Raw genomic sequence first — 15,079 nt, forward strand, 5'->3', positions numbered from 1 at the left:
GCCCTGACCGTACCCGGGCCGGTGGACGCCACTTTCCGTGGCTGAGGCCCGGAGCAGACAAGGGGTGCGGGGGCGCGCTTAGAGACCCCTGCCAGGGCACTGGCTGTGGCTCTCGGACGGCTGGCGCCCCAGGGACAAGGTGCCGTGCAGAGACGCAGGGCCTCGGAGGAGGTCTCAGAAAGGCTCGCAGCAGCAGAGCCTCGCGGAGAAGGCGGTGGCCGGGCTTCCACGACTCACGGGACGTACCTGTGACATCCAATGGACGCTTCTTTAGAGCGGTAACCACGGGCCCGTCTTTTCTGCGTAGCAGTGGGCTGCTCCGTCTTTCGGCCACCTTCTGCTTTAGCCTGGACCGCAATTTCAAATTGGGTTCAGAGGCTGCACAAAAAGGAGACGTCATTATAGTCAGACACTGACGACGGGGACCAAGTTTATCTCACCAGCAGCTAAAAAAACCACGCACATCAGGTCAGTATCCACTCAACCCTGCTGTGTTGTCGCAGGGCAGAGCGAAGGCAGCGTTCCTGAGGCCTACGCAGCATCTTTTCAGTCCCACAAGATGCACAAAGGCCATCGGACGCCTTCGGCTACGTTTCTTCGGACAGGGTTACCTATCTGTGCTGGTCGTTTCGGGGCGTCGGCCCACAAATGTTTCGGCTTCTATAGTCTCCACTTCCTCATTCATCTGCGTATCAGAAATTCCTCCCACGTCTAACCACCTGGAAACAAGCTGCTTGCTGGGGCTCCCGGCGACCTCTGCCAGTGGCCGCCATGGGGTCCTAAGGCCAACCAGTCCTCCACACTTGCGTGTAGGTGAACGAGCCCACCTCCCTCAGAGTCCACCTGAACGGGGGACACAGGTGTTTCGGCTTGGTCTGGTTTGTTAACGGCCCTGTGCTGTGCAGACCTGCAAATCTGAGCCCACAGTGGTTCCCAAGCCTCTGCACCCGGAGCCCAGACCACCCCGCGTACCAATCAGGCTGCACCTCTGGGGAAGTGGGGGGCACCCCAGTGCGAGCTGCCTGGGCAGTGCCTTACTGCACCCAGAGGTGCCCTGTCCGGACACCTGGGCAGGAATCTCCAACTCCACGAGGCCACCAGCTTTCAGGGCCAGGACAGGGGTAAGAGCACCGCTGGGAGACGCTGGCGTTCTGGGGTTTTACTTGACTGCTTTCAAGTTCCTACGACTTGTGCGTTTGCAGATTAGCTCGTTTTTACCTTTTTGTTTGTTTGTTTTTAATCAGCACCCCTGCTGTTTTTAATCTTTCTGGAACAGGAAGTTCACTGCTCTCCAGAGTGCCACGCAATGCAGTCGAATTTCCCTCTGGAATCAGAACTAAGACGACTGGGTTTTAAGAAGCAGGCCACGCGTGCATCTCAGGGGCACCGTGACTCCGACCCTTGGGGAGCGTGGAGGGCGGGGCAGTGGCCTGGGGACCCCACTCCCCGAAGGAGGCCGGGTCTGTGGGCCCTGGAGGGCGGAGGGCACGGCCGGGCACCTGAGTGCAGCCTCCCGGAGGAATCGAAGGTGTGTTTGAAGAAGCTGCCAGAATGCTCCCGATGGCCCCCCTGCTCTGGAGGGTGTGAGGCAGGGACGGGGCCCTTTCCCCTTTGCGGTATCTGGGCTTAGAGCGGGTGCCGTCCACTTGTAGGACTTCCGCGGCCAAGAAAAGTGGGAGGGGTTCACCTTCTCCACAGGCGGGAGGATCCACGTTCATGCTTTCACACTTGTTTTGCGGGCAATGCAGACTCCTGTGTTTCACTCGCTTCTGGGTTTGCGCGGAGTTTCTCAGCCTTACTTAACGTGAGAAAAAGGCCACGACCCCATGTGGCTAACAGGCAAGAAAACAGCAGCTCTTCTCATGCCACCAAGGTCTTTGCTAGAAGGACGCCGACGGTCCTTTCAACAACCTTCTGTCCGAGGAGGGGTCGGCAGCTGCCCCCGAGACCGCAGGACAGCGTGGCCCTCGGCGGGGAGCGCTTGGGGACATGGGGTGCGGGGGTGGGGGCGGCAGGGTCACCACGCTCCCGACACCTGGTCGAGCGACGGCACCGGCCGGGACCATCCTCCCCGAGGACCCCAGGTTCCCTGTGACCCGCAGCCTGTGCCGGGCAGGCCCCAAGCCCATTCCCACCGCACGCGGCTGCTGGCCCCCCCTGTCCGGACTGTGGGAGGCCACACTCCCCTCACGGTGGCCCCTGAAAGGGTTCTGCTCATCTGTCTCTTTGCTGGTCTCCTCCTTGCCTGTGCTTGAACATGAAAGTCAGGCCGGTCTGAAGGACTTGCCCCGCCTCCTGGGAGCTCAGCACACTCCCCCCGCCCGCCCCTCCGCGGGCCCCCATCTCATGTGCGGTGCCCAGCGCAGAACGGAAACGAGGGACACTGTGTTCAAGATGTCAAACGTCTCATTTAAGATGAAAGCAGGGCATTAAACTGAGCGGGGTGTGCCCCGCCCGCAGCCCAGTTTAAGGCACCAGAAGGGCTCCACACACCGGTCTGGGCCCTTCCCTGTCCCTCTGGGGCGCCCGGGACCGCCTCCCCATGGAACCCCCAGGTGCAGGACCAGGGGCTGAGCAGCAGGCTGGGGACCAGGCGGGAAAGGAGGCAGTCACCTCTCAGTGTAGGTTCTGGGCCGCCCCCCCCCCCCCCCCCCCGCGCCGCCCCCCACGCCTGCCCCGGGACCTTGGCCGGGCTGCGAAGGGCTCTGAGGTGCAGCAAAGGCCCGCCTGCCCTTCCTTTGCTCTGGAGAAGGCACGTTCTCCGGCAGCCGCGGGTCCAGGCGTTGCGCGAGCTCGAACGAATCGTGCGGACCCCACAGAGGAGACACGGTGACCCCCACTCCAGCCGTTCCTAAGCATATTTCCTGAGATTTGCCGAAAGCGTGTAACCCAGGCCGCTCTGCACGGCAGGCCATCGGCGAGACAGCGGACCCTGGAGACCGCACCCGCCACGTGCAGGGTTGCGCGACCCCCACAGGCCCCAACGAGCAGCTCCTGCCGGCCTCTGAGGTCCTCAGGACGCATGCCAGCTCCCAACGGGGCTGGGAGGAGTAAGGATACGCCTGGATGTGTTCCTTTGAACAGAGCCGCGGCAGACCGAGAGCCAGAGCCTGAGGGAGGTGTTTGGGAGACGTGGATCACAGCCGTGTGCTGACGAAACAGAGGACGCTGACCGGATCCACGGACACGGTGTCTGCTCCGCCAGGGGCACGTGGGGAGCCGGGAGGCGATCAGGTAAATGACAGGTTAAGTCACACTAAGCTATCCTCATCTTGCCTTAAAGTTCGACCCCCTCCCCAGCACCCGCCCCTCCTTGGGCAGGAAGCGCCTTCGGCCGAGACGAAGAGTGCGCTCGACAAACCCTAACCCACACCCAGTTTATGAACGTCGCGCTCTCCCTGAGGGTCGGTCACAGCGTAAACCGCTTTCAGGGTGGGAACATTTTACTGTTTAACAGCCAGGTGGGCACAGGGGCTGTACGTGCCCGTGGCGCGTGCACAGAGGAGGGTCCTTCTGGAAGCAGTCACTGGTGTGTGGGCCCGCCCCCACACCCAGCAAGGAGAGCAGGGCCTGAGCCACCGAGGATGCCCACGACGCCGTCTCGGCCGGGCACGCGGACGGAGCGTGTGCCTCCAGCTGCCCCTTCCTGAGACCCAGGACAAGGCACAGGACAGAAGTGCAAGTGTGGGAAGAAGACATCTGGAGAAAAAGGTGAGAAATTTGGAAAACGGGAGTGCAAAGGTCCGACATTGGATTGACAAAGAGCCAAGACAGGGCAGAGCGGGGAAGGTCGCTAACAAGGTGACTGAAGGGACACTGTGCTCCATCTGAAGAAGGCCTGCTGCCCAGGAGGCCTCACAGCGGCCCTCGCCAGGCAGGCCCTGCAGGGTTCTGGAGCTCCGGGCACCAGGGGTGGGCCTCGTCAGCGGTGCTGGATTCCCCAACGGTCCCTCGGACGCAAGACGAAGACGCGAAAGTCCTGCAGGAAAGTGGCTTCTGCTCCCGACCACGTCATCGGTCAGATGTGAGCCATGGGGACACCCGCCAGCATGCCAGGACTCACGTTCGCATCCGGCGCGAGCTCCTGTGCCCGGGCGAGGTGAAGGAGGGGCCGCGCAGGAGCCCCTGGGGTCCTGGGAAAGGGGCGGAGCCTCCCCGGGGGGGGTGGGGGGCCGGGAGCATGTCCCCCAGGCCCCAGGGGGGCCTTTGGACCACCTGCTATGCACGGGCTCCTCCATGTGGATTAATAACAGGCACACAGAAAACGAAGCAACTTCGGGACAAACAAGTTGTGTAAATAAAGAAATGCAGGCAGGGCCACTTCATGTTGGTGTATACTTTCTGTAAGTCACCTGTCACAGGGCAGGGAGGGGCACGTGTTCCTGTCCCGAGCCTAGTGGGGCTCTCTGATTGACGTGCATTTATCTACTTTGAAAACAACAAAGAAAAAAAACCCCAAAATATAACTGGAATATAACTTTTGGAGCACACGTATCCGACGTAGGATTGGTATTAACACATCAAGAGTTCCTACAAAGTCCCAAGAAAACACCCAAAGGAAAACGGATGAGAGATCGGCCATTGGACTTCCATCCACTGAACACCTAGGAACCCTGCCCGTTGTCTAGTGTGGTTCTAGACATTGTGCCCAAGGGACGGACAAGAAAGCCCCGGCCTGGCCAGCAGGCACTCTGAGCTCTGCACAGCTCGCCGGCTACATGACACGGCCACCCAGGGCCCCACTGCAAGTAGCTCACATTCTACGAGGAAGGATGGAAAATAAGCACAAAGATGCTCCAGCTTTACTAGCCGTGACGGAACCGCTCCTGGAAACGTCGAAGGAAGCAGGGTGCACTCATCCGTCGCGTGGGCCAGGACGGACACGGTAGCGCCTGCTTGACGAAATGGGGACAAACGGGCGGCAATGTGGTGTGATCCGCCCCGTCGCTCAGAGCGCGCAGCCCTTCAGGCGGGCAGCCCCATCCTTAGGGACCCATCCCACAGAGACACCAGCACAAGCGAGCAAAGGTACCCACATTTGTTGGCCAAGTTACGCTACAAAAGAGTTACAATTTATACCCACACGTGAGAATAACACAGAAACAGGTATCGATCTTTCTACCCCGAAATGGAATCGTGTGAACAACACATACTGCCTGAAAGATAAAAACACAGGACAAAATGCAAAGCAAGCGTTTTTCTTAACAAAAAGACGGGCCTGCGTGTTCACGGCGCACACGGACAACACTGCCACACGCGGGGACGGAAGGTCTCTGGACAGACAGATACCAAGCTAATAGCAGCAGCCTCTGGGAAGTGAGCTTCAGGATGTGTGTGTAATGTGTGTTTTAATCTGTTGCAGGCACACATTCTGTGATCTTTTAATAAAGAAAAGAAGCACCACACGCTGCTTGAAGGTGTCGCATCCCCCAGCTGATTTCTGTTGGCCACCGGGAGCAGTGTGGACGTACCACCGAATGGTGGGACGTGGCTCTTGGAGAGACTGGTCCGAGATCCCAGCTGGTGCTCTGCACATCAGAGGGCCAAGGGTGATGGTCGTCAAGGTCGAAAGGCTGGAGCACAGAACACGTGAGCCAAGTTCCTTGCACAGAAGCTGCCTGGCATCTAACCACACCCACCCTCTCTCCCCTTTGGAAACACAATAAAGCCTTTTGAAGAGCTCTCTGAACACTCACACCCGGTTTTTAAAGAGCACACAGCCCCTGAGTGCCGAGGGAGGCTGCCCACCTGGCAGCTGGTGCTCGGCGGGGCCAGCACTGCCCAGGCCGCGGTGGCCTCCCACACCCTGCTCGGAGACCGCTCGGAGAGGGCGGAGGCCAGCGGCCCCAGCCCTGAGCAGGAGCTCGAGGGCCATTTATCACAGGCGACTGGCCGTAGCGCGTGGGCGTTGTCCCCTCCTGTCCCTGCTACTGACCCGCACAGGGGTTTCTGCGAAGCGGCTCAGAACAAGGTACCGACGGCACGCGGCGCGGGAAGCAGCCCCTTCCCGAACCGCAGAGCCGAGCGTCGTGTATGAAACGCGCCCATTCCGTGTCCTGGTAACTTCAGCCTACTTCTCACACGGACACGGAACCAAATGCCACGAATGTCATTCGGTTCGCCAGGACACGGGAAAATTCGCTGGCTTGTTGGTATGTTTCATGGCTGCGGAGGGCACAGAGAACCCACCTGGCTCTGCACAGGCCACGGAAGGCTCTGGCAGATCTCTGTAAGGCGGCGGGGACATGCTGGGCTGCAGGCTCGGAACGGGACCCTGGTGCCCAGAGGCCAGCGTGACCGTGTCAGAAGGGGCCTGGATCCATCTGCTTTGTGTTTGGGGTACAAGCCTTGCCTGGCCCCTGTGCTGAGGGGGTCCCGCTCCCCGCCCACCACAGCAGCTCGAACCCCAGCACCCCGGATGCACGAGGCAAACGCTCACCGAGTCACCGCCCTGCAGAAATCGGGGGGCAGAGCGGATGTCGTCCTGGTGCAGGCACAGGGCGCTGCTGGTCAAGCACAGGAAGTTGAGTCTGGATCCCAACTCACTGTGGTGTGACCGGGCAAGGCAGTCAGCCTCAGAATCCGCCCCCAGGGGTCACCGCCAGCCTTGGGGAGCCGCTCGAGGACACGCAGGCTCTCCACAGACAGGGACCGCATCCCCTGGGTGTCAGGGCACCTCAGGAGGCACCAGGGGAGCACCAAGTGACTGGGTGCGGTCCTGGGGCGATGCACCATGACCCTCATGATGCTCATGTGACAGCAGCACAGGCTGTGTGAGGACGGGCACTGCCTGGGCGGGCGGGGGAGGGGAGCCGGTGCTGGGCCCACCTCGCCCCCTGCTGGGTGGGTGACCCAGGGGAACCGTGCACTCCTGCCCGGGGCTGGACCCACCAGGCGCCACCTTCTTCCCTCTGCTCTGGAGAGCAGACCCACCCGTTATGACCCAGCCTCTGGGAAGTGAGTAAGGAAGCTGGATCTGAACCCAGGCCACGGCCCCCAAGCCAGGGCGAAGTCACCCCCTGAACGCGCAGGGGCGTGGGTGAGTCGGTGCGCTCAAAGTCCCATTTTTGTAGTCTTTCCTCTTACCGACTCTTACAGAAACGCAGCTATAAATTATTTAGAGTTACTGACATCGAGTGTTGGAAAGACACTTTTAGAATGATACAGGACACCTAACTACACTCTATTCCCTTAAGCGGCTTAAATGTTTCCACTGAAATCTTTATATTATTAATATTATTAATGTGCTGGTGACGCCCTTTTAAAAAATGGATCCCGCAATCAAATCTTAATTAAGTTCTTCTGGAACGCCGCGTGCTCAGCGGCACCTCCCCAACTGTGACCAGGACAGTCTTCGTTTCTCAGCGGAACACGACCTGGGGTGGGGGTGGGGGGGTTGCTGTGGCACAAGGTCCGAGCAAGCAGGTGTTAGAGGCCCTGTTTCCAGACCCCAGAGAAGCCCAAGGCAGCACGGGAGCCAGCAGGCACAAACACTGGAGGTCACGGGGCCTGTGAGGCAAAGGTCGCGGGCCACACAGCTCTGGGGAACGGCAGCGGGTCAGCAGTGGAGTTCACCGTCCCGCCTCCGGAGTCTTCCGGGACCCTGGCTATAAGAGGTCACCGCCGGGTTCTGTGTCCCGTGACAGGGGCCCGTCTCCGGGTGGTGCCGGCCTCGTTCGGCTGGGAGACGGGAAGAACCAGGGCAAACGTCCCCTGACGGGCACCCCCACTTCTGCTCAGAGTTGGGGGTGTGGGCTCAGGCCAGGGAGCTGCGTGAGCGCCACCAGAGGCAGGTGACGTTCTCTGTCCTTTCCTGGGACATCAGGGGGAAGAGGCGAGGCGAGGCCCCTGGGCCAGAGGTGGGTGGCTCTGCTTGGCGGCCAGGTCCCCGGACTTCTGCTTCCGCCGTCGGGACCTTGGGGGCCACGCTCGCCACACCCGGGGCAGGAGGAAGCTCTGCCTGCTCAGTGTATCCACGGCGGGGAGGATATGGGGGTGCAGGGCCCCATGTCACTGATGAGAAACTGAGGCCAAGGGGACCTGAGGAATCCATCAGAGGGCACGCAGAGCTTCAGAGCCAGTGAAAAGATCCAACCCGAGCTGCTGGACGGGGGAGCCCACAACCTGCCCGCGCACTTCGGGTGAGGGGAGCTTCCGGCGGCTCACTCTTTCCGGGCCCCGAGCACCTGGGGCAGGCCCGGTCTCGGCCCCTCTCCCGGCACGGTGCCCGCTGCCGCCCGTGACCTCCTGCTCTGCGGATGTGAGTGTGGTTACGCACAGCACCAGGTTCCAGAAGGGGGCCTGGGGGGCCAGCCTGGGAGAACCGGCCACCACACGCTTCCGGCGAGCGCGTGGGTTCTCTCTAGGCGAACCCACAACCGTTCTCAGCGGACGAGTGAGAGCCACGTACCCCAAACTGAGGAGAAGAGGACCGCAGGGGCACCTTCCTTTCGCCAAGAAAGGAAACCCTGCCCGTGCCTGCAGCGTCCTCGCCTCGGCTCGGCCAACCCCACCGAGGTGCCGGTCGGGGACTGTGCGCTCCAGCTCCAGGCCCGTGGCCTTCGTGGCGCGGTCCTTCCATCTCACACACCTGGACCGCCAGTCAGGCACCACTGAGGGGCCTCCCCACAACTTCTGGCTCTGGATTCAGGGTCTGCTCCCCGCGCGCCACACCGACTCCGCCGGGGCACAGCTCTGACTACCGAGAGGCCCCGAGTCTTCTGTCTTTAGGGTGGGGCGGCGGGGGAGCCGCCCAGCCCCGTCCCCCAAAGCCTCATCACTCGCGTGAAGATGCTGATGTGACTGCCTCAAAGCGTCTCTGTCAAAAGTCAACCCAGATCCTCCGGGTAAACAAGATTTGTGTCTACAAAGAAAGAGCTGTGCCACAAGGGCCTCGTCTCCACCCAGCAGGGCGCCCTGGAGTTTCCCACAATGCTCTGCACCCGCGGGCTCCACGCGCCGCGTCTGCGACCAGGGTAGCCCGTGCTCCAGCGCCGGCCACAGCCGGCCCTCACCTCTCGAGGCAAAGCCTCTGGAAGGCACTCCTCTGGCCTTTGCCCTTCCGGCCACCCTCGTGCCCCAGCCACAGCCGCTCTGATCTTTCTTGAAAGCCACTGCCCGCTGAAACCATCACCGCTGGACAGAGTCCAAGAGAGCCTGAGTCTGAATGCCCTTCTTTGCTGGCGACAGAGCCGCACACACCCTGAGGCGTCGTGCTGACATGTCCTCGCGGGACACAATGAGGTCCTTTCTTGAATACATTTGCTCCTACGCTGGGGCCCCCGGCCGCCCCCGCTGCCCAGGCCCTGCCTAGAGCCGGCGCTGAGGGCCGAACGCCGGCTGCCTTGCTCCGGCAGGACCCTGGGCCCGTGGGCGGGAGCTGCCGTGTCCCGGGCCCACCAGGGGATGCTCCGAGCTGTGACAAAGTGCAGCACGCCATGAGCTAGGCTCTTGTTCACGAATGAGCTTGAGTGTTAAAGGGCAGCTGTACTTACGTGAGGTTCGCTGCTTTTGGTATGAACCGTCAGGAAGCGCTTAAGGATTATTTTAACACGATGCTCTAATAATAATTTCAAAAAACCCCAAATACTTAAAAATGAGCTGGGATTCCCTCCGAATGCGCATCCCAGCCTGGCTCAGCGTCTGGGGATGTGGGAGGGGCCGGCTGGGAGCCCCGCCCTCAGGCAGCAGCAGCAGCAGACCGGGGCACTGACCTGTTTTTCTGAGCGGGAAATCGTCTTTGGTGTCGTACATTCCCAGGACCGGGTGGTTGTAGGAGGCCGACACCCCACTCTGGGGCGGGGAGCTCTGGTCGAGGGAGCTGTGCTGTGTTTTCCTGGAGAGAAGAGGCAGAGACAGACGGCCGAGTTAGCCAGGGTGTCACATCAGCCCCGGATCAGCTGTGGCCGCGCATGGAGACCGGCCTCCTGGCGGGGGCCAGACCAAACTCGGGAACCCAGGCAGAGCACGACCTCCGCTGCCGGACCCTGGTGCAGGAGGGGCGAGGGCCCGTGCAACCCCCCACCGTCACCCCGTTCCCGCCTGGGGGCTCCCTGCACCGACTGCTCTCTGGCCACCCACCGGGTCCCCGCCAGACGCACAGGGCCTGTCCTTGGGGCAGACGGGGGGAGGGGGGGGTTGCGTGTGCACAGAACCAAAGGCGGTTGGAGGTGACTGAGATCTGGGGGTGTGTCTGGAGCTGGCGATGATGAGGTCTGGGGTCCCCAAAGGGACGTCCTTTCAGCAGAAAACACCGTCGTTGGCACCTCGAGAGGAACCAAAGCCACCCAGTCGGCCCCCTTCTCTGAGGACGACGGGTCTGGACTAGAGGCACCCTGTGCCTGGAAGCTGGTCTGTGCAGTTTCCTGCCCCCGGCGACCAGCCGGGCGTGACTCAATCCTTAACACGGGGAGACAGGGTCGGGCTCCGGGAGGAGGTGCAGGGGGGCGGGAGCGGGGGTCGGGGCTGGGGAAGCGGTGCCACTGGCCCTCAGCCAGACCATCGGCCAACTGGGGCTTCGGTGGGACGGCCGGCTGGGCCCTGCTGGAAGCATCCACGCGAGGCGTGATGAATCCCGTTGCGTCTTTCGACTGCGTAATCTACTTAACGACTTGAAACGATTTGCCAACTTACTCACTTGGCATTCGGTAGCCTGTTTATTTGGATCCACGGCACCGCGTACCCACACACCTGGCGATGTCTGAATGGAGACTGTGGGCTCTTAAATGCCTACGGGTGGATGTTTAAATATCTGAGCGCAGACTGGTGCTGCTCACGGAGAGTGTGCCGCTCGCAGAGACCCGCCCTGTGAGTGTGGCCCCGACACGTGGGCCGTGGGGCCCGGCCGGGCTACGCGGCAGCAAAGTGCTCAGAGGGCCCCGGACACGGCCCGCCGGGCGCCTGCCAGCAGCAGCGAGAGCGCGGCTCCTTCCTCGGGACGCGCTCGCCTTCCCGGGACGGGTGCACCCACGCACCGGTACCGCGCGGGGCGTCGCCGCCTCGGGTGGGAAGGCTTCCCCTCGGGGGCCGTTCTCTCAGGGCCTCCCGAAAGGTCTGAGGGCAGCACTGTCTCTCTACGGGTTCACATCCCCAGAGGGGATCCCCTCGGTCAGCTCCAAGTCGCTCAGGGCCAAGCCACGACGTGGGAAAGAACTCGCCTTTTCCTCCGTGAGAAACACGGGAGGACCTGTGTGTGCGTGAGGGGACGGGAGAGCGAAGTAATAGTCACTGACAGGGTATCGCATCAGTGGACGTTACTACAAATAATATCTGGTGTCGCTAGAGACTTCAATTGTAGGTCGTTTCCGTTGAGGCCAGAAGCTGGAAACGCCACGCTTCAGATCTGGCGGGTTTTCTCTTCCGGTTTGCTGTCTCGAGACGCTGTCAGCATTAAACCTCCCGACCCCCGCTCCAGCCTTCGGAGGAGCCTCGACAGGAGGGTCCGGGCGCAGGCTGCCCCAGTGCCACCGCTGGTGCTGCCCCGTCTCGGGCCGGAGACTTCGAGGGAGTGACTCCCGGCAGCACAGCTCAGCTCCTCGCGCCTGCGGCCCTGGGGTGCCCGCCGCACAGGCCCCCGGGGCCCCTCCAGGGCAGACCGCCCCGTCACACCCTCCTGGGGACCGTGCACGTGTGGTCGCTCCAGGCCCGGGTCCAGTCCCTGGCCGCACGGGCACGGCACACCGACGCGCTCTCACATTTGTGCTGATCGTTGTGGGTGGAGCGAAGCTAGGGTCAAAGTTCAGTTCCTTCTCCAGGAAGACCCAGTTGGCACCGTCACGACAGCAAGCGAACGTGACAGTCACTCCACGATGTCGGCCTCGGGGTGACAAAGCAAGACAGCGGCCAAGTTCCGTGCAAACAGCGCTGTCCCCCGGCTGACTTCCCTGAGACCGCGTTCTTCCGCACTCCAGCCTGTGTGCCCCAAATCCCTCCGAGGGACCTGAACCCAGAGCAAGCAAGCTTCGTCCCGTCGGGGCCCTACCTCGGGGAGCCCTGCTCAGGGAGCGGTCCCTGTCAACCCCTTCTGGGACCCTCACCTGCCCTCAACCCTGCGGCCCTTCCCTCAACTCCAAGCTCCCTCCTCAGTGCTCTGTTTTCTGTTCCTGCCGGGACCGCCCCCTTCCCTGCAGCCTCCAGGACGGGAGGTGACGTGCTCTCCCAGCCCACAGGCTCTGTCCTGTCACGCACGAACCCGTCACCGCGGCCTCCGCTCCTGCCAGTGGTCTCCCCACCCCAGGATCCCCCCCGACTCACAGGGGAGCCTGGCACCGGCCACCCCAATCTTCCGCCGCGACCGCGGCCACCATCCGAGCACTCGGACGCGGTCAACCCACGACTCCTGCTTGCCACCACGTGACCTCCTCCAGGCTCACAGTCTTCTGGCCCCTCGCCAGCCTTACCTCCCCAGACCTGGCGCTTCCCCGCCCGCCGACCACAGCTGCTAAACACCGCAGCCCCGCTATCTGAGCCTCCCTCCCGCCAGCAGGCCCAAGAGCCCCTGCCCTCTTGCCGCCTCCACAGGCCTGTGGTCCCGGGTTCCCCCAGCGCCTCCTGGTCTGAGGCCCCCGCCCCCGCTCCCCTTCCTGCCATCTTCAGCGCAAACCCCGCGGACACCGTCTCACCCGCTCCCCAAGCCGCCTTCCGTGGGGCATCAGCCCATAGCCCCCAACCCCAGGGGAGGACGGAGCTTTCCCGCAACAAGCACCCCGGCCAGACGTGGGCCCCCGGGGGCCGCTACAAGCGTTTCTAAGGAATCCTCCACGTGGTGGCTCTGGGGCTCACGGTGTCTGTCACCCGTGGCTCTTCGGGGACGCTGTTGCCTTTGCTCGTCCGTGTGAGTCGTGTCCCCGGCTGAGCAGCGTGCACGCCAGCAGCATGCTTCGATGAGTGCAGCTTAAGGCACCGAGCAGCGAGCGATGGCTGCACACAGAACGAGGGCGCCGTCTCTGCCTCGGAATCAAAGTACTTTCTGACTGGTCACCGGTGTCACCTGCCAGGTCCTCGGGATCGTCTCAGCGGAATGTGGTTTTTATTTAGTCCACACAGTTGTCCGCTGGGAGCTTGAGAATAATACATTTTCCCCCGGTGAAACAGAAGGTAATCATATTTTGATTTATGAAAACCACCTTATGGATTTTGTGAGAGATGAAATCAGCCCTGAAAACGGGAGAAAACTAGATTTCGAAGCAAAAAGCCGCAAAGCACCCTTGATCACTGCTCAAGGCCACATAAACCCGCTCCTCCGCTCCAGACGTGGCCTGTGCCGGGGCCAGCTCCCATGTGACGGGCTGGTGCTCAGGGGACATCCCTCTGCGCGCGGGCATTGTCGCGGACTTTTCTGCCGCGGCGCGCCAGCCTCTCCGGCCGTTAGCACGAACGAGGCTCTCTTGTGGCCTCTGTCAACCGCGTGGGCTCTGCGAAAGGGCTCCTCACGTGAACATGGAAAACAGCACAGACGCTACGGACCTGCCCAGCAGTCAGTGAAACAGCGGGTAGAAATCCAGTAGGTGCACACGGACAAGTCAGACCGCGGTGCCAGTGAGGTGGCCCCTTTTGTGGCCAAAATACATGGGAGAAGAGTAATGGCCAGGCACCAGCCTCTGTCACGCAGAGACGGGCCCCGCTCTGTCTGGGTGACCGTCCCGGCATTTGCCGCCGGACTGCGCCAGCTGTCGCGAGCCCGCTCCCTGCTTGGCGAGTCTCTGCCCACAGCCCCCCTCGCCTCTCAGGGTGAAGACCCGGTACCGCGCCGGCCTACGGGTGGTGCCCGGCCACTGGGGCCCCAGACAGGAGGCCCGGGCGCCCGCACCCCTGCACTTACCCGTACCAGTAGCGCGGGTCGCTGGAGATGCAGTGGTTCAGGTTCCGGTGGGCCAGCGCCTTCTTTTTATTGAGGACAAACTCCTGAAGCTTCATCTTCACTTCTGTGCTGGCCACGGCACCTGGCGTGGGAGAAAGCACGGACGGGTGACCGGGGGTGGCGGCCCAGCGGCGCGGACGCGCAGCTCTGTGCTGGGGAGGGAGCAGCGGCTCGGAGCCCGGCCTGCGAGCCGAAATCGACCCGAAATCGGGACGCTGCTGGTGCCAGGAAGGCTTCTCAGAGGAGGGGGAAGGACAGGAGAAGGGTCAAGAAGGGCTCCTCCTCCCACGAACATCTCGCAGAACCGCGCCCCATCGACCACGGAGAAGCAACCAGCAGACGGACCCCTGTCCCCTAACACGGATCGGCCGCCGGGGGCACTTTCGGACCCTCACGTGAAAGCACGTGGCGAACGGGCGCGGGCAGCACGCGGCTCCGCCCCCGCTACGGCACGCGCGGCCGAGCCCCGGAGGTTGTGTGCACGCACAGCGGGCCGCCGCCACCAGCGGACGGGAGCAGGTGCGCCGTGACGCGCGTGTCTGCGGCGGCCTCACGCCCGAGGGAAGGCGGCTTTCTGCTCCTGGGCCGCTTCCCCGGGGCCCGTGTGGGCAGCCCGCACGCAGGCAGCGCCTGCGCCTCGCGGGGTTCTCGGGGGCTGGCCGTTCACAGCCCTGGGGACAGAAAGCTGCAGATCGGAGAGACAGACGTGCACACACAGATCCAGGTCCAAAGCCACCACCCTGACGCAAGACCTGCCCCGTCCGATCCGTTCTCAGCGCCCCGTGCAGCACCGCCTGCCTTCCCCTTGCAAGTGGCATCAATGCTTCCCGTTATTGTCGAGAATCCCAGCGGTACTTTTTTTTTTAATAGTAATGTTTATTTACTCATTTACTTGAGGAGGGAAGAGAGGGAGGGGGCGTGGGAGGGGGCGCGGGCAGAGGGAGAGAGCGAATTTTAAGCAGGCTCCATGCTCGGCCCGGAGCCGACCCGGGGCTCCATCTGAGACGCCGTGAGGTCTTGACCCGAGCTGACATCAAGAGTCAGACGCTTAACCTACCGAACCGCCCAGGAGCCCCTCAAAGCACCTTCTAATGGCTTCCCCAAACGCCTCCGTACACTGACCACCACGAGCCAACCGTGGCCATGCACCGGAGGCAGGCACCTTGTACCTTCGGGAACGCTTGGGATCACCACGTGGCCCAGTCTCTCTGCCAGTACTCA

General features: G+C 62.4%; 1 protein-coding gene across 4 annotated transcripts in view; it reads right to left on the reverse strand.

Moving 5' to 3' along the window:
- The window catches only part of HDAC4 (histone deacetylase 4), a 226,751-nt gene that overhangs the window by 68,683 nt on the left and 142,989 nt on the right, over window positions 1-15,079 (reverse strand). For all 4 annotated transcript variants that reach the window (XM_030328206.1, XM_030328205.1, XM_030328203.1 and 1 more), the window contains 3 exons: window positions 13,820-13,940; window positions 9,714-9,835; window positions 247-378 (listed from right to left, as the gene is read on the reverse strand). In XM_030328206.1, coding sequence (XP_030184066.1) covers window positions 247-378; window positions 9,714-9,835; window positions 13,820-13,940 — 375 coding nt within the window. The remainder of the gene's footprint in view (window positions 1-246; window positions 379-9,713; window positions 9,836-13,819; window positions 13,941-15,079) is intronic.

This window comes from Lynx canadensis, chromosome C1 (genome assembly GCF_007474595.2).
Source record: "Lynx canadensis isolate LIC74 chromosome C1, mLynCan4.pri.v2, whole genome shotgun sequence".
Taxonomy (NCBI): Eukaryota; Metazoa; Chordata; class Mammalia; order Carnivora; family Felidae; genus Lynx; species Lynx canadensis.